Raw genomic sequence first — 24,092 nt, forward strand, 5'->3', positions numbered from 1 at the left:
TCCCTGTAAAGTTCGAAACAAAACAAACAAGGGATTTGGGAGACAAGAGACAAAATTAAAATAGATGTTTTCACTTTGTGAAATTTTTTCTTATTTATTTTTTCTTTCGCATATCATAACTAAAATTGAGGAGTTAGACTAGAAATTCCATATCTGGTGTAATCTGTTGCCTTTGATTAATTACAGGGAAGTTGTGAATGGAAATTATTTACTTATTAAGAACCAGAATTTGCCATCATTATTCACGCTTAGTAATACTTTATGAATAGTTCTATCACTTTCAATTGTATTAGTCGGAGAATAAGGTACTAGTTAATATGAATATAGGTGGCAGAATGTGGTGCTAAATCAGAGGCATACACAGACTGCAGATGGCCTGCTTGGGGGCAACTGTAGGGGCATAGGCCATGGCGGTCCAAGGGCAGTCTGTGGAGGAGAAAGCCACATGGAGGTAGAGGATAATCTAAGGAAGAGCAGGTTCCACCTCTGCAAGCTCTACCAACAGTTTGTGAGGCACTCCTCTTACAGAGCAACTCTTAAATACTTTTATAAAAAAAAAACTAAGGAAATTCCCAGGCAAAAAACTTGGTTGAGGTGGAAATAATGCTTCCCATATCAAATCAATTACTTAAGGAATAAAGTCATAGGAAGTGCAGTTCAATTGTAACAACTCCACTATATTAGCACCCACTGAATGAATGAAAGCTGAGAAATTCCCATCCTCAAAGAGCACACATCTGCATTACATCACTGACTTCAAAATGGAGAGGTGACCTAACCGGACTTCCCTATTCTTGTTGATGGGCTGATTGTACATTACTGAGGCATGAATACAAAGTGCCCTCCACCCTTTACATGGTTACAGCGATAGGCGCTGACTCTGTGGGTGCTCCACGGCTGGAGCACCCATGGGAAAAAATAGTGGGTGCTCAGCACCCACCGTCGGGCCCCACCAATCAGCTCCTCCGACCCCCACAGTGCCTCCCACCTGCTGCAATCAACTGTTTAGCAGCATGCAGGAGGCACTGGGGGGATGGGGTGGAGCGAGGGTGGGGCATGCTCGGAGAGGGGGTGGAACAGGGTGGGAAGAGGCAAGGCACGGTGGGGGCAGGAAGAAGCAGGGCAGGGTGGGGCCTTGGGGGAAGGGGTGGTGTGGGGGCGGGGCCTGGGCAGAGCCAATATCAAGTACCTCTAGAGAAATGAGAAACCTGGCGCCTGTGACTAAAACAAACTTCTGCCATATAGAGTCACAGAAATGTAGAGCAGGATGGTCTTCAAGTCCAGCCTGCTGTGCTTAGACAGGACCAAATAAAGCTAGACCATCCCTGACACGTGTTTGTCCAACCTGTTCTTAAAAACTTCCAATGATGGGAACTCTACAACCTCTCTTAAAAGCCTATTCCAGAGCTTAACTACCCTTATAGACAGAAAGTTTCTCCTAATATCTAACTTAAATCTTCCTTGCTGCACATTAAGCCCATTACTTCCTGTCCTACCTTCCGTGGTCATGGAGAACAATTGATTGCAGTCCTCTTTACAACAGCCCTTAATATATTGGAAGACTTACCAGCTCATCCCTCAGCATTCTTTTCTCAAGACTAATGCCCAGTTTTTTTAGCTTTTCCTCATCAGTCAGATTTTCTAAACTTTTTATCAGTTGTTGTTGTTCTCTTCTGGACTCGCTCCATTTTACCCACGTTTTTCCCAAAGCCAGAACTGGACACAATCCTCCAGCTGAGGCCTCACTATTGCCGACATACAACACCTCTGTTAATACACTCCAGAATGATATTAGCGTTTTTGCAACTGCATCACATTGCAAATTGAATATGAGTCAATCCCCTATAATCTCCAACTGCTTTTCAGTAATGTTACCACCTAGTCCATTATTTCCCATTTTGTAGTTATTCATTTCATTTTTGCTTCTTTAGTACACACTTTGAACTTGTCTTTATTGAATTTCATCTTGTTGAATTCAGGCCAGTTCTCCAATTTGTCAAGGTCTTTTTTAATGGTAAATCTGTCCTCCAAAATGCTGGCAACCCCTCCAACCTTGGTGTCATCCTCACATTTTGTAGGTATACTCTTCACTCCATTATCCAAGTCATTAATGATAATACAGGATAGTAACAGATCCAGGATTGACCCTTGTGAGATCCTACTAGATATGGCCTCCCAAATTGACAGCAAACCACTGGTAACTACTCTTTGAGTACGGTCTTTCAACCAGTTGTTCACCCACCCTATAGTAATTTCATCTAGGTCACCTTTCCCTAGTTTGCTAATGAAACTGTCATGTGGGACTGTCAAAAGCCTTATTACAGTCAAGGTATATCACATCTACTGCTTTTCCCCTCACCACTAGGCCAGCAACCCTGTCCAAAAAAAAAAAGCAGGGGTAGGAATTAGGTTGGTTTGTCATAATTGTTCCTGACAAATCCATGCTGCTTATACCTAATAACTATTATCCTCTAGGTGCTCACATATTGATTGTTTAATTGGTTCAAGTATCTTTCCAGGTATGAAAGTTAGTCTCATTGGTCTATTATTCCTTGGGCCATCTTCAAGGCCATACACAATCACTTGGAAAGGACAGGATTTCACATCTCTTCACCAAAATGTATCACATTAGGAATAATCCCCCACTCTGCAAATATATGGATTTTCAAATGTGAAGTACGTGTCATACTGCAAAACTGTTCAAAAAGATACAAAGCTGTCATACCTTACAATGCTATACACTTTGTAAAGGCTAACAAAGAAATTACATTCCTAGGGCACAGGATTGTTGGGGATGTACATCTCAAAAGCCATGTTCTTCAGAGTTCCTCAAGTATACAGATAATCTATAGCTTGGCGGGAGTGATTTAAGTTGTCTGCAACAGGCTGTGAATGTCTTAGAGCCTTATCAAGAGATTAGGTCTGATTCATGGTTATGATCTGGCCCCTTTGCACCTCTCACTATAGAGAGCATGCTAGTGAAGGAAGGAGGCATTCAGGGGGCAGAGAAGTGGAATATCTCTCTATTACGCCAATCTTCCACTGGTGTAAAGTCCTTGAGGACTTAGTAATGGTGACAAAGTTAGAGCAACCCTTTGGTTGCTCTGATATCCTGGCCAGCCCAGAATCAAGGAGAAGAAACTGGTCCCCTTCCTCTTCCCTGCACGAAGCAGAGCTTGGACACTGGGCAAAAATCAAGTCCCACATTTAAAAGTCCTTAATCAAAGACATTTTCTAACCTGGAGGTGGTCTTCAAACTGATTCAGTAAAAATGGGTCAGGACATCTCAAACTGGATCTACACTACATTTCTAAACAGTTTTTAAATCAGTTTAGCAGACTAGTTTTTGAAACCTGCCAGAAAATGTCCCCAGTGGAGGCATGCCCAAATGTCTTACAAATAATGTGCCATGATGAGTGCATAGGTTGGAAAGAGAGAGCAAAGTTATGATTCTTTGGGTGACCATGCATCTTATTTTCTAATGCACAGGGGAGGCTTTTAAAGACAGCCTTAACTTTGCATTTCCAAGCTTCCTAGCATCTGTGATTTTGGATTCAGTTATTATGTTCCGTTAGGGCTAGATGCTGCCTAGATTGTGTGTGTCCTGATTAAGGGTCAGACAGAATTGCAGCCCTTGCATGCAGAGGAGTAAAGAAACTGCCTTGTCCGGACTCTTTCTGGGGTACATGGTGCCCCAAAGAGGGCTGGGGGGGGCAGGGCAGAGGCAGGATCATGGTTCCAGCCCCTCTGTCCTTGCACCAGCCAACAGAGTTGCCCCATGGAGAGAGTAAGGGTATGTCTACAGTGCAAAGAAAAAACCACTGCACTGCTTAGGTCAGTTGACTTGGGCTCGGGCTATAGGGCTAAAAATAGTAATGTAGATATTCCCACTTGGGCTGGAGCCTGGGCTCTGAGACCCTCCCCCAACCCTCGCCAGGTTTCATAGCTTGGGCTCAGCCTGAATGGGAACGTCTACACTGCTATTTTTAGCCCCGCAACCCAAGCCCCGTGAGCCCGAGCCAGTTGACCTGGGCTCTGCAACTGAGTGCCTCAGGTTTTTCTTTGCACTGTAGACATATCCTAAAGAGGCACCACACAGCAGCTGATGTAATGGAGGCACAGCTCTGTGCACCAGGAAGCTGCAGGAGGCATTGTAGAGATGGTGCTGCTCTGAGTATGGGCTGTGCCTAAGTGGCACCGTCCGGCCCTTAAGTAACCGTGATAGTTATAAACCTTGTAATATTTACAACTTTCATTTCCACTTTAGCAAAGATATTTTCCTGATAAAAACCACTCACTATAATATCTGTTTTTATTTGCTTGCAACTTTCAAATGTGTCTCCTGTCAAGCTGAAATAGACTTGATCTCATCCCAGAGGTGATTTGTTTTTTCCTGAAAATTTTGAGAAACATGCATTCAACTATTTTTCAGATACAGAAAAATGACAAAAATAAACTTTTTTGGTGTTTAAAAGTTTCAGTCTCAGAGCCTGCGTAGGAGATAACAAGCAGGAGAGCAACACAGGAAAGACCACACGATATGTAGAGATTGTCAAGGTAACAAGGCTGGGCCATTTGTGGTCAATTAAGTAACTCCCCAAAACAGTGTAAGAGGCCTGTGCTCTAAGATGTTGGGGTATTAGCAGACAACTTGTACTGGATAAAACTCTTGGGACAAAACCCCTCGTTTTTCATACTATTGAGTTAAAAACCAGACTCAAATTGAAGGACGTTTTTGTACCTTTTTATGCTCCTTTATCTATGGCTAGTAGTTTGTTTGCCTAGAAATCTCAGACATGTCAGCCAGACTTGTTGACCCATAGAGAGTGGGTGACTACCTCAGCATAACTAGAGCTGGTTGAAAATTTTCTGATGGAAGATTTTTCTGTAGGAAAATGCCATTTCATGAAACCTGAAACTTTACCCAGGAATGTGTTGATTTTGCTGAAACAGTATTTTCAATAACGTCATTTTGATTTTTCATTTCAAAATGATTTTTTATTTAGACCAGTGGTTCTCAAACTGGGGGTCAGGACCCCAAAGTGGGTCACAACACTGTTTTAATGGGATCACCAGGACTGGCCTTAGACTTGCTGGGGCTCGGGGATGAAGCCTAAGTCTGAGCCCCACTGCCCAGAACTGAAGCCCTCGGGCTTTGGCGCCGCTCCCCGCCCCCCGGGCAGCAGAGGTGGTGGGGCTTGGGATTCGGTCCCCCTTCCCAGGGTCATGTAGTAATTTTGTTGTCAGAAGGGGGTCGCAGTGCAATGCAGTTTGAGAAACCCTGGTTTAGACATTTATTTTATATTATTAAGAGTATAATTTTAAAAAGTCAAAATCAAAATGAAACATTTCTCTTTTTTAAAATTTCATTCCCAAGAAATTCTGGCTTTTCATTCCAATTCAGAACAATAAAAAATAAAATAAAATAAAATAAAATAAAATAAAATAAAATAAAAGGTTGAAATTCCATCCTGCAGAATGGAAATGGCTGTTCCCAACCAGCTCCAAAACCATAATCTTCTACACACACAAAACCCTATCATTAGTATAGAGTTAAGGTAACTCAAGAGCATCGCCTGACCAAAAAAAAAAAATACAAATCCAAGTCATCACATGTGAAAGCAACATTAAATGTGTACAACTTCATCTCTAATATCTCTCACTACACAAACAAACATCATCACACTCACAAGCTCCCCACTTGCAGAACAATCCCACTTCCTTTCTATCCTAACATATATGTCCATTTCCCCAATATCACACACATAAACTTTACCACTGTACACATGTCTATGGGAATAAACCTTAATCTAATTGAGAATGGAGTTCACATTCTGACTGAGTGTGACTTGAACTGGATATGCCCAATCTCCACCATACTCTTTACCCCCCCTCTCCATCTCTGTGCCTCTCCCATATCATACAATTTATGTCTTAAGGGGAGAAGCGCCATCCGTAGCTGAGCTCTCTGTTACAATTTTTATGTAATTTTGGCTGCAAGTTTCTTTCCTCAGCTGGTAATAGAGTCTAGAACATTGTAAGGGGGGAGGGCAGTGATGGAGGGATATTAGAGTAAAAAATGTCTACGGGTATTTCTATACTGCAGTTAGACACACATAGCTGGCCTGCATCAGCTGACTCAGGCTCAAAGGGCTTGGGCTAAGGGGCTGTTTAATTGCGATGTAGAAATTTGGGCTCGGGCTGGAGCCTGAGCTCTGGGACCCTCCCCCCTTGCAGGGTCCTAGAGCCTGGGCTTCAGTCTAAGACCAAATATCTACACCTCAAATAAACAGCCCCTTAGCCCAAGCCCTGCTAGCCCAAATCAGCTGGCATGGTTTTTAATTGCCATGTAGACATACCCTAAAGGAGCAGAAGTAGCAGCTCCACTATGGAGGTGGCTTCTCAGTCTGCCAAATGTTTTGTGGTTCCCCAGAGTGCAGCCTCATTCCAATAGAGTAGATGTGTCGGAATGGAGCTCCCGCAGTGAGGCCTTAAGAAGCTGGAGGGAGGATTGGTTTTGGTTAGGGTGACCAGATGTCCCGATTTTATAGGGACAGTCCCGATTTTGGGGGCTTTTTCTTATATAGGCACCTATTACTCCCCACCCCCGTCCCGATTTTTTACACTTGCTATATGGTCACCCTAGTTTGGGCAGATATTTCATAGTGTATAAAGACTAGTAACTGACATACAACAGTGGCTTCCTGCATGATAAAAACAGTATCTGCTGTTACCGTAGCCCGTGGGGGGGGGGGGGCGGGGAATGACACAGCTACTGATAATGATCATTTTTTTAGGCTCCTATCATATTGTTCTCCTTAACCTCTGAGGATAGGACAAGAAGCAACGGTCTTAAATTGCAGCAAAGGCAGTTTAGGTTAGACATTAGGAAAAAATTCCTGTCAGGGTAGTTAAGCACTGGAATAAATTGCTTAGGGAGGTTGTGGAATCTCCATCATTGTCTAACCTGCTCTTAAAAATCTCCAAACACCTGTCAGGGGTCATCCTGCCTCAGTGCAGAGGACTGGACTAGATGACCTCTTAATGTCCCTTCCAGTCTTATGAGTCTATGATTGTTACCCACCCCCCCAAAAAACTGTAAATCAATGAAAGATGATTAAGCAAAACTACGAATGCCATGTCATTATAGCCATTCACCTCCTCATCCTTAAATCACTTTGCAATTTTCCTTTTATGATTCTTCTTTTAGATCATGTCCTTCATACATGTGTTTTATGCAATACTGTGTACAATCTTCAGCTAGTGCTGAACCACTTTGTCAGACTTCTAGTGTTCCAGGCAGATGGAGAAGACTAAGCAAGTACCCACAGACTGGCTATTTCAGATGAAGCTCCTCTTTAATCCAGAAAAGCTTTCGTTCTGGTATTTTAATCATTGATTGACTGGGATCTTTCCTTCCACGCTGGGTTAAGTCAAAGATCCATATGTTAGAGGTACTAGGGAATTTGTGAGGCTGTAGATCATAGCATTGGCGAGAGTCTCAAGGGAACAGAGGAAGTCATAAGGAATGTAAGAAGTCACAGGGTTAAAGCCACATTAAGACAGCTGTTATGTTAATGAGAGTTCTGCTTTTCTTCTAACTGTGGGTCACTAATTAAGAAAAATATTAATAACTTTTTTATTGTTTTTCACATTTGACGTTAAAGTTAATGTAGACTGGAACTCCATACACTAGAAGCTATTCTTACTCCTAATAGACCTAGTGTAGAAGATCATAGTTGTTATATTTGTGCACAGCACATCCCATTGTCACTGCCCAGTTTAGTCTAGTGTAGTACAATTCCATTTAAGATGCTGTCACCTGTTTTGTTGGCTTTTCACTCTCAGTAAAGGTGTTCAAGTAATAATGGAACTATGCCTCATTGAGTTTATCTTCTCAAAGAACTACAGTTCATCCACGCAGTAGATTTGCTTTCCCAATTGTAACAGGACAGTTATGAGAGCTTTGTGAACACTTCAGTAAGAAAGTCAAAAATGGGCAAAATTCAAAATGGCTGGATCCGTGAGGAAGTATACACAGCAATAGAGCTGTGTTGCAATTGGAACTCTTATTTTGCAAGGGTTAGCACCAATATTTTTGGTTATTTGTTTCAATTTACGGGGATTTGGAACATCCCCCCTCCCCAGGTTCAACTTCAAAAGAACTCAAAACATCAAAGCAAAATTCAGCCAAAGCAACCAAATTTCATTTGTTTTCCTTCCTGAAATATGTGCAGACACACATTTTGCCTGAGTTCAACACCCAAAGTTAAGCTTACCCAAGAACACTCAAGACTAGCTCAAAATCAGGCACAAATCCTTTGAAATGAATCACAATTGTTAGCAAATCTGATCCTTGTTTTCAGTTAGTAATGGAACTCCAAACCAGGCAAGTTTTGTATGATTTTGGGTTTGGTAGGAAGTAGTTCTTTTCGGCAACCATGAAGCAGAAAGTGTCTGATGCACTCTGAACCTAAACTCTTTGGGACAGTCCATTCCAGAATTGGCCAACTGGGGGGTTTGGAAACCCACTTTATGCCTATTTATATAATCCCACTATTTTCTCCATCAGAATTTTAATTTGTTTACATCTACTCAGATCCATATTATTTTGAAAATGTGTATGTCCAAGGATTTCTTAATTGAAGTGACAATGGGGATGAAAGGAGACACCATATACTTGAAATCTCATCAACTTCATAAGTTAAAGTGCAAGAAGTTTCAGGTAGTACACACCTGAGTCACCCTTTCAACTTTTGAGGTTTACAGTCAAATTTTCCTTTTTTCTTTTCTTTTTTTTTAAAATTCTCTCCCATGTTGCTGTCCAATACAAACCAGGGGAAACTAGCTACTTAATTATAGTGGGGGAAACAGTTGAATGGACTATATACAAAGTGTTGTCAAGTGTGCGAATTAAACAAATTGGGAAAATAGATAATTTTTTTTTCTATTCTCTTTCCATTACATTCATTGTAAGTGTACCATGATCTGTAAACAACAAAAAATCTCTCCTTCAAAGTGATCCACAGTTATGAAAATCGGAAAATCATTGTCCATTGGTAGGTGAAAAAAAAAAAAAACAACAACTGAGCTTATAAACAACCTGGCTTCTCATTTTTCCTTTTATCCCATATTATAGTTATACAAGAACATAAACAAAATGACGTCTCAGCTTTCTAATAAACCTATGCAATGATGGAAAAGGAAACTGCTTTCTTTAGACAGCTTTTTAAACATGTACCTGAACCCGAGCCTCAGTAAGTTTGGCTCTTTGTGCAAGTTCTTCCCGAGTGTAAATATCAGGGTAGTGGGTCCTCTCAAAAGCTCTTTCCAGTTCTTCTAGTTGTTCTGCAGTAAAGGTTGTTCGACTACGACGCTGCTTTCTTTTTAAAGGTAAATCTGGTTCAGAATCTATGTCAGAGCCTTCATCAGATTGGGGTGCTGATGCTGGAAGAAAAATCAGGGAGCAATAAGGTTCTAGCTGACAAAACCAAAAGAAAAAGTAATCCATGATTTTTTTTTCCGCTGGGGAATAAATAGCGTCATATATAAATCTTGATTCATTTGGTAAACTTGATTCTAGAATGGACACACTCTAATCTGAGAGCAGAGGTAAATGCTACATTACAGTGTATTACTGGTACATTTGCTGAGATGAATGAATAATTCTCAACCATTTGTTCAATGAATGTATCCTCTTTTCCTGGCCCTGGGATATCTGGAAGCAGATTATGATTTCCTTGAATGTATTTGTTATTCAAACATATTCAATGAATTTTTTACTCTATCAGATTATTGCAGGTATTTGAAATACGATCTGTACTGCTTCATTTTCATTGGTCAGATAAGCCATACGGTCTTGATCCTTTCTCCTGATTGAGTAAACAAATAAGCACTTACAGCTAACTTAAAATTCTGCCCCAATGAACACCCATGAGTGTGACTTTGAAATTCTTTTTTCATAGATGTGTCAGTAAAACCTGATTGCTCAAATTATTATGGAAATCAAATACAAAAAGGACATGAGCATATCTGAAGCAAATTCATTTTTAAATGTGATTAAATATTTGCATAACATCTTTTGCATTATTTGTCCAGTTCTGCAAATCTGCATGGTACTTCCACATCCATACAAGTATAATTCAACAGGATTATATTTTCATAATCATTTGCCACTTATTTATCTATCTTGTGCCTTCCTGAGACTCTGCTAGGTAGGTGTGGATAAGTGGTAATACTCATATAAGATCTCATCTGGTATTGTGTAGGGAGCTTATATAAGAATATGAGCACTGAGTATATACTAAGAGCTGTAGTTTGTGTTTGACCTTATTCTCCACTTTACTGTCAATTATTACTCAGCTCGTTGATAAGGGCCAAGTTCTTCAATGGAATTTTGCTCAATTAAGGATGGCAGAAGTTGAACCATTGTTTTTATTAGCTGCATATCAGTTGCTGGCACAAAAAGTACAATTGCTTTTAGCAAAAATAAAAATACACATGAAGGCCAGGTTCACGTCTGATTGATTAAATTGACCTGCATCAGGGATGAATTAGGTCAAAGCAGTAAAGGTGCTTTTCCGACACCAGAATGTGTGTCTAACCATAAAACTCTGTCCTAAACAAAATAAGGATTATCCCACTGGAATATTATATCCCTCAACTCTCCCCCTTCAGTCTCTTCTTGGGATTCCACCATATGAGACAACGTTCATGTTCCAGCTGGGACACCATTAGTTTTCCACACTAACAGAGGCAGCCTGGGAGATGTGCTGAATGAGTGCATCCCATAGGTTCCCTAGATCTGCTCATGCTGGCGCTGCTAACCTTCTGGGCTGCACAGCCAATGCAAGATGCCCCTGTGGAACAGGGGTTACTGACAGATTACATGATGGTGCTCCCCTACCTCAACTGACTTTCCCCTACAAATGGGAAAGAGCCTTAATTACACTGTGACATTTACAAACATTTTAGGTCATCAGCAAGGGCAAAGATTAAAGAAAATAACGTAAGGATTTAAATTCTTATCAGATTCTTATACAGACCAAAATACCCCAAATGTATTTCAAGAACTTGTCCTTGTAATTTCTATGCAGTAGATTAATCACATCTAGAAAAGAATATAGTTAAGTGACTAACATAATGGCTCTATTGTTCTGTTTCTCATTGTTGTTTTTTTTCTAGAAATGAGCCTGACCCAAAATGCTTGTTTAAACACTCCCAAACTTTGGCTAGATTCAGATCAGATCCATACTTTGCAAGTGGACTTTATTTTTATTATGGGCTAAACAAACAAATCCCCCAGATCCAACTTCCCCCAAATATGAGGAAGCTCAGATCTAGAAGTGATTTTGCAGCTCAAGCCCACCTCTTCCAGTTTCCTAGTCTCTATGGGGAGAAGATAGTAACATGGATGCAGGGAGAGCTCAGACATATGGTTCTGTGCAGTTGCTCTGTATCCCCATATCTATAAGGCCTATGAAGTGTATACTGTGCAGACTCAAAATGTCTACAAATAGAGCAGAGAGACAAGGTGGGTGATGTAATATCTTTTATTGGACCAACTTCTGTTGGTGCGAGAGACAAGCTTTCAAGCCACAGAAGTTGGTCCAATAAAAAAATATTATCTCACCCATCTTGTCTCTCTAATATCCTGGGACCAACATGGCTACAACCACACTGCATAGACATACAGTATGTTTTCTTCCTCGTTTTGATGGGATGGGGGAGGGGTTAATATAGACTCCACTTCTATCTTATACTGACTTCATTTCAAAAGTCTCTTCCAGAACCCTGGCAACACCCTCTCTCCTCCTCCATCAGGTAATTGTAATAGAAAAGGGTGGGGTGAGGGGTGATAGAAGCCCATGTGAGTGGAGACTATCCCAGCAGGCAAAAATTCCCTCATCCATTAAACTCTGCAAGGGAACCCATCCAGCAATGGGAAGGGGACTCCCCACTGATATTACAATTCATCATTTTATTGAAATACCTAGCACCACTTCTACCTTAAATAAAATGAAATAGATTATTGGTACAGACCTTGATATAAAATAATCTCCTGAACATGACTCATTCAAGCATAACTAAAAACACAAAGCCAGAACAGAAATCTCATTTTAACTCTAGCTAAAGAGACTGACTTGTTCAGTTCCAACTATTTTACATATTCAATTTCACTCAAGCTGTTTGAACCAATAAGTACACCTAATCTATTTACCCAGTCTTGCGTGTAGGAAAGACAAGGTCCTTTTACAGGCAATTCAGCTGAAGAGTTTATGAATTTCTGGATACACAGAGGAATAGCTATTGCTAGTACAGAGACTCTCAACTACACACTAACCAGTCAGATGTCTAAATGACTTCATAGATTGCTAGGATACAGCAATTAGATTAAGTTTAATCTCATCTGTAAACTATTTCAGTCATCCAGCCACAATAAATGTTTTGGGACCAATCCTGCAGGCATCTTGGCCAAAACTCCCATTTTAGTTCATAATTGTAATGCATTGAGAAGTACATACAACTCCCAGTCTCTCACCTCAATGAGAGCCTTGTCTGAGCAAGACTTGAAGGATTTGAGCCCTAAAATTAGAGTACCCACCCTATTTTTCAAATAAAATCCTTGAGAACAGACAGCATGATCTGCTGATTCCAAACAGTTTAATTCTATGTTTCAATTTGTTTCAAAACCCTCTTCATTATCAAATAAAAATTCTAGCATATCATGAAATAAATACAACTCTTTGTTCTTTGAATTTGTCTTAGTTCCCAATATATTTGACCAAATCGTTTCAGGTCTTTTACCTTCTTCAAAATTTGCAGGGTTACAAACACAAGCATTAAACCATCCCGGAAGCTTAAAAACAGAAAGAAACACAACCTTCTCTAAGTATATTCCCCACAGCGGCTCCAGACATAATCATTCTCTGTTGCTATGACAACTCAACTGGAACAGCTATATGGCTAATGAGCTAGACTAAGATAAGTTGGTGCTTCTGTTAGGCTACGTCTACACTACGGGGGGGGTCAATTTCAGATACGCAAATTCAGCTACGGGAATAGTGTAGCTGAATTCGACATATCTGATCCGACTTACCCGGCTGTGAGGACGGTGGCAAATCGACCGCCGCGGCTCCCCTGTCGATGGCGCTTACTCCTACCTGGGCTGGTGGAGTACGCGCGTCGATTTGGGGATCGATTATCGCGTCCCGACGAGACGCAATAAATCGATCCCTGAGAGATTGATTTCTACCCGCCGATCCGGGCGGGTAGTGAAGACAAGCCCTTAGAAGAGCACAACAGAAATATTAATGGTTCTCTGTACCTGCCTGTGGTAAAACCTGAAACAGGACTCAGGAAACCCTGGTAGGTCCACTTTTGAGACACTTTCTCTGCCAAAAGCTCCCTTTGATTGGGAGGGATTTATAAGTTTATGAAGAACAATAGGAGTCTGGCCTTAAAACCTATGAACACCAGGAAGGAATCCATGAAAGGAAGCTCCAAACCGTGTCGATATCAGGGCCTCTTTCAGTACTTTTCTCCCAGCATCCATCAGGAGCTAGGCTGATGCTGGCTGCCCTATCTATCTAAAGATATGTCTTCAAAGCTACAGTGGGGTATAGAGTACACCCAGAGCATGCCCAGCAAGCGTAGTCAGTGAGGAATTGCTTAGGAGCAGGAGCGACGGAAGCTCTCTAAAAGTGGAGGGGCTGCCAGCACCCAAACTGGGGCCCCACCCCCCACACCACCCTTTCTCCCTGAGCCCCCACCTTCATGCCACCCATTCCCCCTGAACCCCTGCACGCCCCGTCTCTGAGGCCCTGCCCCTGCACCACCTCTCCCACCAAGACCCCGCCCCCACTCGCTCCTCTCCGCCCCTTCTCACCTGTTGTTTGCCTTACAGACAGTAAGAAGTGACGGGGCCAGGGTCCCCTGTCTCCCCCTGTTCTGGCACCTCTGCTTAGGTGAGGAAAGTAGAATGCCCTACACACCTGAAACCTATGGTATATTACCTACACAGCTTTCTACATGCCCAAGAAGTGCCTCCCACATCCACACTGCTATTGTTAGCAGTATAGTGTCCCACTACCACCCCCCTGCCAGAGCCTTTTTCCACCAGAGTGAAAGACTCCAAAAGTAGGGAAAGGCTAAGGCCTGGGGAGGTAGAGAAAGTTTCTGGCAGCTGGAGCCTTTCCCCATTGCCTCCCCACTGAGGTAGGCTTTCCTCACTACTTCCCCACTGCCAGACACCTGTAGCTACACACCACAGTGACATGTACGGATACAGCTGCCTCTCACTGAGGCATGTAGCTACATGTATAGTGCCTGTACTCTACATGCTGCCCTAAATGTAAACAAGGCCTATGGTACTTAGATGCCCCCGCATCACGGTAGTATCTTAATGTCTCACAGTCTTTAATGTATTTATCCTTACAACACCCCAGGAGATAGTGAACTTCTATTATCCCCTTTTACAGATGGAGAACTGAGCCAGACACACACTAAGGGTAAAATTTTGAAAAGTGCCTAAGGCTCCTAACTGACATAAGTGCTTCTGAACATTTTGTCCTAAGTGACTTTCCCAAGGTCACATAGGAAGTATGTGGCAGAGCAGAGAGTTGAACCCAGTCAAGTCATAGAGGGATACCCTAACCAGTGAGCCATCCTTCCTCTCTATGGGGGAAGGGTTCCATTCACCCCAACCTCTACATAACTATCAGACTTACTCAGACTATCAAGGGAAATATGCATTTCATACTAGGAAAGTTAAAGTTGAAATGCATAGCTAAAGTGAAAATTGAATTAACCTCAGAATCCTCACCTGAATACTTTTATTAACTGGGGGCGGGGGGGGGGGGGGTATTAGGTACATTTTAAAAAGACAATTTAAATGATTTTATAAACAGTGAACTATTTCTGATGTTTCCCTGTTTGCTGAAGATGCTGGCATCTTGTATACATAACAGGATAATGTATTTAGCACAGAAATAGATGTTTAATTCCATTTCCATTCCACCTTAAGGCATGAAGGTAAAACAGGACTGCTAACCTGAACATTTTTCTCAGCAAAGTATCTAAGAATCTAGGTTAATGTATCTAATACAACTCATAAATTCTGAACTGGAATCACAAAATGAAGGAGAAAAATGAACCTCAGATTAAATGGCTTTCATATTCAGATGAGTTCATCACTACCATTCTACTCCAAACCTGACTATTGTTATTGAAAAATATAGAGTTCATTTGTCTCATCTGATCTGCATTATTAGAATCAGGCAAATGTAATCTCAAATGATAGCAGGCTGCCTGTACAACAGAGTGCATCATATTTTTCTTTATTGAAATCTGTTCAAACGTGATGGATTTTTGACTGAAAAAACAACTCTTAATAAACTTTTAACCAGGCAAAAGGCCTATCAGGATATTGACCAAGCCCAGAAATAGACACATGTACCTAAGAAATTACAATGGTTTTGTAATGTACATTCTGACTCAGATACCCCTATTTACGGTACCTATGAGCAATCTCATATATTTCTATGATATTGCTGGCTTAGAAAGGTATTGAGTCTATAATGATGTGTGTGAGAGAGCGAGAGAGCAATTTATATATAAACACGGGAAGTAGGGTGGAGAGAGACAGAAAATAGGAGCTAACCTTTATAATTAGCCCAGAGAGGTTAGTACTCAAACCCCATTTTGCAGTAGCTGGAGGAAGGAGGAGCGTTGTCAGTTTCCAAAAACATCATGTACAGGACAACAATCACCCCACAGGATTACAAATTCCTCCCTTAAAAAGCAAATCAAAGTGGGAGGAGAAACCATAAGTGCCACCAGTGGACTAGCCATGAAGTTTAATTAAAGAAGGAATTACAGAATTAGAGAGCAATTCTTTGTTCGTTAACCCCTTGTGACCTGTTAGGTGGCCTTAGGAAATACTTCATCCTAGTTAACACTATTATGCACAAAACCTTTGCTCAATTTCATAGGGATTTGGTCACATGGAATTCTGTAATTATTGGTTTCCCAAAGCACATCATAAATAGGCATGCCCATACGAAAACAGAACAAAATAATTCATAAGCGCTCATTCTGTGCATTGTTTTTCTTCTCAGCACGACATTTCATTTGAATAATTAAATAACAAAAACATGACAACCATTTAAAAACCATATATTTATTTATTACAGATACAACACAATGCACTTTAGAAGTGTCTGAAAAAAGGGATATCCTTCTGCAGAGCTTTGAAGGCAGAAATTTATTGGCAAACATTCAACTGTTATAAAATTACCCACACAAAAATCATACTGACTTTCTTCCATGCTAATAATCTTTGGTCTGCGCTAGAAACACTGTATATAGCTGTGGATTTTGTTAAAATAAGACAAGACCAAAACCTATCTTAAACATCCCATTGGGCTGAGATTGATCTTTACATTTCCATTTGACATATCTTGTTATTTATTTTATGTAATATTAATTTAAGATGACTTCCTCCCCTCTTCTCTATTACTTAAGTCTTTGAATGGGGCAACTCAATGTCTGATGCACCTATTTGGCTAATTGCAGAATGTTCTATACTTGTATACTTTAGCATTCAACACAGAGGACACAATGGGGCAGCTAACTGTTTTCTGATCTGAAGTAGCCTTTTACACTCAAAAAGATGTGAATGACCTCTATCATGTTTACTCGGGTGCAAGCCAGGAGGAGTGCAGCAAGGCTGATACCCCCACACAAACCCAGAGTAAATGACAAATGACACTTTCCCTTTGTGATCTTTGGGATTTTTGTTGACTTATTTGGAGGCTTTTGTTGGATCCTAAGAAATGGCCTGTGGCTGAGGCCTATTCTACCAATTTCCACGCTCCATCTGTGGTATCCATCAACAGGGCCTTTGCCCGCATTCAGGGCTCTGACACCTGCCTGGCAGGATGCAGGAGACACAAAGAAAGCTGAAGTGGATGAGAAGGGGGAGGTTGTTTTTTTGGGGGACGGTAGGGGCGGGTGGTGAGGTTAAACTGGATGCACAGTAGGGGTTAATCCAAACCAATCCAATCCAGAGACCTCGGCACCTGGAGACTCCCTGTCAACATTTATTTTCGATGGGAGAGGTAACAGAGTTCAAATGTAAATTAAAAAATATTACATATGTACTAAAAAAGGAAAGAGAGAGAAAGAAAGAGAGAGAGAATCTGTCATAGGGTTTGGGCCATAAGACTCTCCCTAGGCATTCTCCAAATAAATCTCCAGCGTTCATTTGCTATAAAAACTCCTAGCAGTGGTAGGTGGCAAGGCAATACATGCCTTTTTAGATCATTGTTTGTGTTAGGCTAAGCTTTCAGCAGCTGGCATTTTAACAGTTGATAGACCAAAAAAAAGTCAGGAGTCCTTTTTTCCACAAAAAAAGAAAGTCCTCAGAAAAACTAACTGGCATCTTAATTTCCTTCTAACATGTTTTCCCCCTCAGTGTTTCCATTTAAGGAAATATCTGTATTTGCATATGAAACATAAATAAGACTCTAGAGTCAACTGACTACTCTGCTCCCAGCCCAGCAGCTCTCCAAGTTGTGTTTCCCCTTCCCTACAGAAATGTAATGCTAGGCCTCTCGTCTCCCCCCAGTTTCCTCCTTCTGAAACCTCAGTTTCACAGCAAGGGGTCATTAAAAAGAAAATAAGCCCCTGCCAGGTCTGTGCTAATCAAAATAGTACAAATAAACTCTGACACTCAACAACTCCCCAAGTGCCCACAACCCTGGATGGAGAGTACAGATTAGTTATGAATATGGCAGGCAGCAGGGGACAAGTTCAGAAGGTCTAAAGTCACTACGCAGCCACCTGTGAGTTGTTTAAGACTCAGAACAGTACTATTGTATGTTTATTTAAGATAAGGGCTATGGAACGTGTTCCACAGCTCAGCAACTGACCCAAAATTTCTGAATTGCACTGCTTCTGTTATAACACTCTTGGAAATGAGTGGTTTTGGCTGGTTTATCAAGTCTCAGTGCTGTCATTTAATCCATGCCATTGTTTTCTTTCTGTGCTGCATCTTTATGATTTTTTCCCCTTCTTTACCATTTGTGTTTTTTGGTTTTAAATGGGCACTGCCTTCTGTTAGGTCTCATTGTGAAATATAAATCCACCCAAGTGTGAACAACTGGGCTTCTTTAATCTGACTAACAAAAAATGAAATTTACATCAAAAAATTAAAACAAGATATTTCCCAGGGAAGTTACAATGAAAATGCACTCATGCTGCTAGATTTTCTTACTACAGTGTGAAAGGTGATATTTTGTCAGGATCAGAAACCATTTTACAAACAATGATAATTTTTAAGTTAGAAAAGCCATTAAATGGTTTGGAACAGTTTGAAATACTGGGGAAAAAAATCAGCAAGATCCCTTTTAACCCTTTATATAGGCACTTAGGCAACTAAATTTTTTTTTTAAAAGAACTACCGTCTGTTCTAGACATGAATATGTCTCATCTACAAGCATTAAGTCACACTCCAACTACCCCTTTGAAAACTGCTGCAATTCGCAAAGGGCATACTTAGAAAAACATTTAAAATGGCTCTTTAAAACTCCACAGGCACCTCAACAAAATTCTTCAGTGAGAGAAAGCGACCCGAGGCAAGAAAACGTATTACTATTTAAGTAAACTGATTAATAAAGTAATTAATCAGAATCCAAAAGAATATGCCTATCTACTAAGAATTCTAAACTGTGGCCTGATAACGTCAGTGGGATGGAAAGACCAGACAATGTAGCTCTAAAAGTTCTTTTCTTGACAATAGATGGTAAGTTTTTATTTCCTTTGGACAGAATCACACGATCAATGAGCTCCGTAGACCAAGGTGAAAAGGAAAACAGTAGCTGTAAAGGGAAAGGGCCAACAGTGACTTTTATTTACAATTGCCAAGAGACAGGCTATTATTGACCATATGTGCCACAATCACCCTCCTTATCATGGGTTGGCCATCATGTCCATTGGGAGCTGTTAATGAACTGGGTAATTGAGCTGCTGACATGTGTTACCAAAACAAAACAATAGGAAGAAGAGACAAATGAACATTTTATTTGCCAATCAGAGTAGGTTCCGCTTTTCAGAGAGCTGCAGCTAAGTAAGTGGCTGAATACATAAAACAGTGCATTGAAGGCAAGCAGATGCATGCACAATAATGGTTAACTGACAGCTTATGGCCCATCTGTGCTTAACATTTTGTTAAAAAATTACTTGACTTGCTAAAGAGACAAATCATACAGCTGCCCCAAGTGCTGCATTATAAGAGATAAATCATTAGCTAAACTGTTTCATGCTTAAAATGACAATGCATATTAACAGTTATGCCAGGACATTTTGTCAGCACAGCTTGATGCAGTTATAACTTACAAAAAATGTGACAGCTCATAGCTATTCAACAGAAGAGAATGACAACACTGTGAAAACAATTTCACCAAGCAAACAATAGACAATTCATATTATCTTCTTTTTAAAAATAATTTCTATAATATTTTTTTAAATGATGAAATAATATGCAAAGGCAAACAAGGCCACTGTCTAAGTGTTCTGCACCATTAAACTGCTTGCATATACTTCATTCAAAACCACAGAGCATCAAAAGGGAACACATTCCACTTTAAATATCATCAAAGACAGCATTGCCAGTACTGAGAATCAAATGGCTAATTCTCCACTGAAAGGATGAATAATTTTAAAAAGGAAAGGAAGGGGATACAACAAATGCAATAACTGAACAACTTCTCCTCCCATTCCAAAAACGAGACTTGCTTTGTTGGAACAAGTAACATGAAACCATCGGGTGAAACATGATTTAGGGCTTGATCCTGCTCTCACTTGCACAATACTGATTTACACCAGTGAATTATTATTATTAATCATTATTATTTATCCTGCAGTAGCACCAGGAGGCTGCAGTCAGGATTGGGGGCTCATTGTACAGCTGGGTGCTGTACATGATTCCTGCCTTGAAAAACTTACAATCTAAAACCTCGATTGTGCAAATATTCACCCCGGGAGTAACTTCGTATTTATGAATAGTCCCATTGAACTCAACGGAACTACTCATATACATAAAGTTACTCACGTGCATAAGTGTTTGCCAGTTCAAATCCCAAGAAACCAGTGCAAGTGGCAACAGAAACAAACTCATAACTCCGGGTCGGGTCCTACATTCCTTATCCAGATAAACAGTTCCATTGAACCCGATTCTCCTCTTGGGTCTCATCTATTTGAAAAAGTTGCAATAGTTTAACCACAAGTGTGAATTTAAACTGATTTCATTGAACTGGCACAAACCCCTGTGTGGACATTCTTATTATGGTTTAAGTGTGACTCTCCCGCCTCACCCCCCCGCCCCCATCTTGATTGAGAACAGGTTTAAGCTAAACTGGAATAAGCCATTTTTAAACCAAAATGTGTGTCCACATACATTTGCTCTGGTTTAAATAACTAATTTAAGTTAAATTGGTGCAACTTTCCCATATAGACAAGGCCTCTTGCTGGTTTTATGCCATTGTAACCAGGGCCGGATTAACTCCCCTGTGGGCCCAGGGCTATTAGATTTTGTGGGGCCCCTGTATACAAGTCTTTTTCCTAATTTAAAACAAAAAGATCACAATTATGGCATCGAGGCTATTAATGCCATACTAAACTTGCCTTTTAATTAACATAAAGCCGTTCTGTGGTTACATTTCAGTCTTCAAACATGTAGAATATAGTTAATTCAAAATAGCCTATTTCTTACCTTAGAACAGCTGTTATATTAGTTTCTTTCTGGGAAGGAGTTTGGGTGCAGGTGGGGGCTCCAGGATGGGGCAGAGTGTTGGGGTACAGGAGAGGGTGAGGGGTGCAGGCTCTGGGAGGCAGTTTGGTGCAGGAGGGGGTGCGAGGTGCAGGCTCCGGCCAGGAGATGCTTACCACAGGCGGCTCCCAGCCGATGGTGCAGCAGGGCTCCGGCAGGCTGCCCGCCTGCATGCCTGCCATAGCCCCACGCCACTCCCGGAAGCGGCCAGCTGCCGGCATATCTCTGCGCAACCCCGGGGGTAGGGGAACAGCGTCTCCAGGAGCTGCCCACGCTCATTCCTGCCCAATGGGAGCTGCGGGGACGGTGCTGGGGCGGAGCTGTCTCCCCCCACCCCACCAGGGGCCACAGAGATGTGCCAGCAGCTGGCCAATTCCAGGAGCGGCATGGGGCCACTGCATGCGGCAGCCTGCCTGAGCCCTGCTACATTGGGGCCTCCCTTAGCTCAGGGCCCTGGGCTGCAGCCCTTAAAGCCCCTGCATTAATCCAGCCCTGATTGTAACCCTACTGACCTCAATGGAGTTACTTTTGATTTCTGCTGTTGTGGGAGAAGAATCAGGCCCATTGGGCAAAGCAGGTAGGATTTGGCATTTACCGAATATATCACATAATTCTTAAAAGTACAGCATTGTTCAAAAGAAAAGAGTAGGTATTGAGGTAACCCTAATGGCACAAAGTACACAAGATAGATCTAACACACACTCCTAGAGAGAGACACCACTTTGTCATGTGGTCCTGAGGATCTGTCTACACTGAGGTATGATTCTGCAGCTAATCTAGGTGTCTCACTAAAAATAGCAGTGAAGACATGGTGGGGTGGGCTTCAGCGCAGCCTAGCAACACAAGTCCATACCCAAGGTTGCAAGCAGGTTTGTACAGACAGCGCTGAAGCCTGCCTGCTGACTGTTATACCTGCCATTAGGCTAAATGCACTGAATAAACCGTTTGCTGCAAGAAGTTTACCCAAATGTATTTCTTACCCTCAAAACAAGGGGAGGTTGACAATTTCCTGTCAAAATGTTTTCTTGACAGAAAATTGGATTTTTGACAAAATTAAAAATTTTAGAGAAAGACAGGTTTCCTCACAAATTGGGTTTTTTCATCAAGAAACTGAAAAATTTCTGGCCAAAATCTAAAAAAAGTTTAGATTTTTGGCATTTTTCAGCCAAAACACAAAACCAAACCAAAACCAAACTGGTTTTCAGTTGCTGAAAAGTTCTCAGGTTTCAGCTTTTTGGATTTTTTGTATTTTTTTTTTAATTGAAAAAGTCAACGTTTTTCACTGAAAACATTCTTGTTTTCAACAAAATTTTTAAAACCCCGTTTTCCAACCAGCTGTACTCAAAACCTAAATTTAATCCCATTGAAGTCAAGCAAGATGGGGGCTGTTGACAATTCCTTAAAACCCACCAGCTTCTACCAAAGTTCCTAGTCCTGGAAGGTGCTGAGCCCTCCACTCCCACTAGGCCAGGGACAATCTCCATCTTTGGGTTAGTACAGTACCTAGCACAATGGAACCTTGATCCTGGCTACAGCCTCCCTGGAAGGTAAGGGTGCTCTTCAGCTCTCAGGAGGCTCTCACCACTTTGCAGGATTTCAGGCCAATGCTGTTTCCTCAGGAAACAGCAAGTGGGATGCAGGATTCCTTAGGATACAGATTTTCCTAGGATACATGATGTGGTTCCATTTATTATGGTCCCATTTGCACTGTTATGGTAATTAACATGGGTCTGTTTCTCCATCAGACATTTCCAGATTCTGTTCCTCATGCTGTTAAGTTTCTGTATCCACTAGTTCCTGAAGTCCTTTAATTGCTCTCCTCTCCCCTCCCCAATAGCTGTCATCTGATTGTTTGAGGTGGGACTCTTACACAAACCCAGGGCTGGTTAAGCTAGTTCTGGGCAAACAAGTCTCATAAAAGCTATTAGAATTCAAATACGTCACCTAATCTTACAAATATCAGTATTACATGCACTAAGTGGGAGGAGAGGGCAGCTAAATCAAGACAAATTCTAATATTTTATTAGATGCAACACCAAAAATCTTAAGAACAAATTATGTAAGAAGACTGCCTCAGCCACGCTTAGCCAAAAAGCTATAGGCAATTTTTGGCCATAGTCTTTTAATAATAAACAGTCTAGTAAAGAGAGAAAGTTTGAGACATTGCTTTAAATATATATATATATATATATAAACAGAAGCAATTTATACAACTTAGTACATGTTAACAAGAAACACGTTGAGCTTCATTTTAAAGGAATACATTTTAAAGTACACAGTTCTCTGTAGTTCAATGCACACAAAAAACATAGAACGGTATTCAGAAAGGCAATTTTAAAATCTACTGAATGGATTTGGGATGCTCAGTTGTATATCTATATGATAGCAGCACCATGTCAAGCTACTGTAAAAAATGCATGAAGTCAGTGCACACTGAGCAGCCCCTCCTTTGATTATTCACATACATGCCCCTGCTATGTTTGCTCTTCTTTGCATTTGTAAACAGATGCTGACAACTGTTCTTGTCCTTTGTTCAAACAATGACCATTATAACCAACAAGAAAATTAATAGCAGATGAACACAATTAATTAGGCTGAAACTAAAATATTTTACTTATGAACATTCTCCCACCTAAATCTTCTTTTAATTCCTTGCAGATATCAATGATAATAAAAACTATCACTACTCTGAATTATTAGCTCCTCCAGAAGAGTTGAAAAAGTAACACTTTGGTTGTATGGTCTACTGTAAGGTTAATAAATACACCAACTCTTTCCCTATATTTCAATCAAAATAAATATTATATATATAATATATATACACACAGTATACTTCAAGTATAAATCTTGCCAGTCTCATATGTTTATATATATGATTATAACATATAAGACTGGTAAGATTTATACTAGCATATTTTACAGACTTTTTGGATTTACTGGTACTATGAGACAGAATATGTATATCTCTTGTCTCTTGCAAAATGTTATTTACCTTGAATAAGTACTTGTTTATAGATCAAATACAGACAAGGAGCCAAGTTTACATTTACATTAAGTCCCTTTATGCTTCTCTGACATTGTAAACGTGCCTTAAATTGCACATAAAGTACATTTATGGAATGTAAACGTTTGTTACTTAATTTGTTACTTTTTGTTTCTTTGCTTTATGCATTTTATCATAGTTGGCTGGGAGTTCTGTGGTTGTCTTGTGTAACCATTTAATACAAAAGAGATCTTAAAACATTTTTTTTTTTTTCAAAAT

The 24,092-nt window shown here is 40.7% G+C and overlaps 1 protein-coding gene across 1 annotated transcript in view; it reads right to left on the reverse strand.

Moving 5' to 3' along the window:
• PAX3 (paired box 3) overlaps positions 1-24,092 on the reverse strand; it is a 102,955-nt gene that overhangs the window by 23,604 nt on the left and 55,259 nt on the right. The window contains exon 5 of the mRNA XM_034782447.1: positions 9,242-9,447. Coding sequence (XP_034638338.1) covers positions 9,242-9,447 — 206 coding nt within the window. The remainder of the gene's footprint in view (positions 1-9,241; positions 9,448-24,092) is intronic.

The sequence above is a fragment of the Trachemys scripta genome, chromosome 9 (genome assembly GCF_013100865.1).
Source record: "Trachemys scripta elegans isolate TJP31775 chromosome 9, CAS_Tse_1.0, whole genome shotgun sequence".
In the NCBI taxonomy this organism is placed as follows: Eukaryota; Metazoa; Chordata; order Testudines; family Emydidae; genus Trachemys; species Trachemys scripta.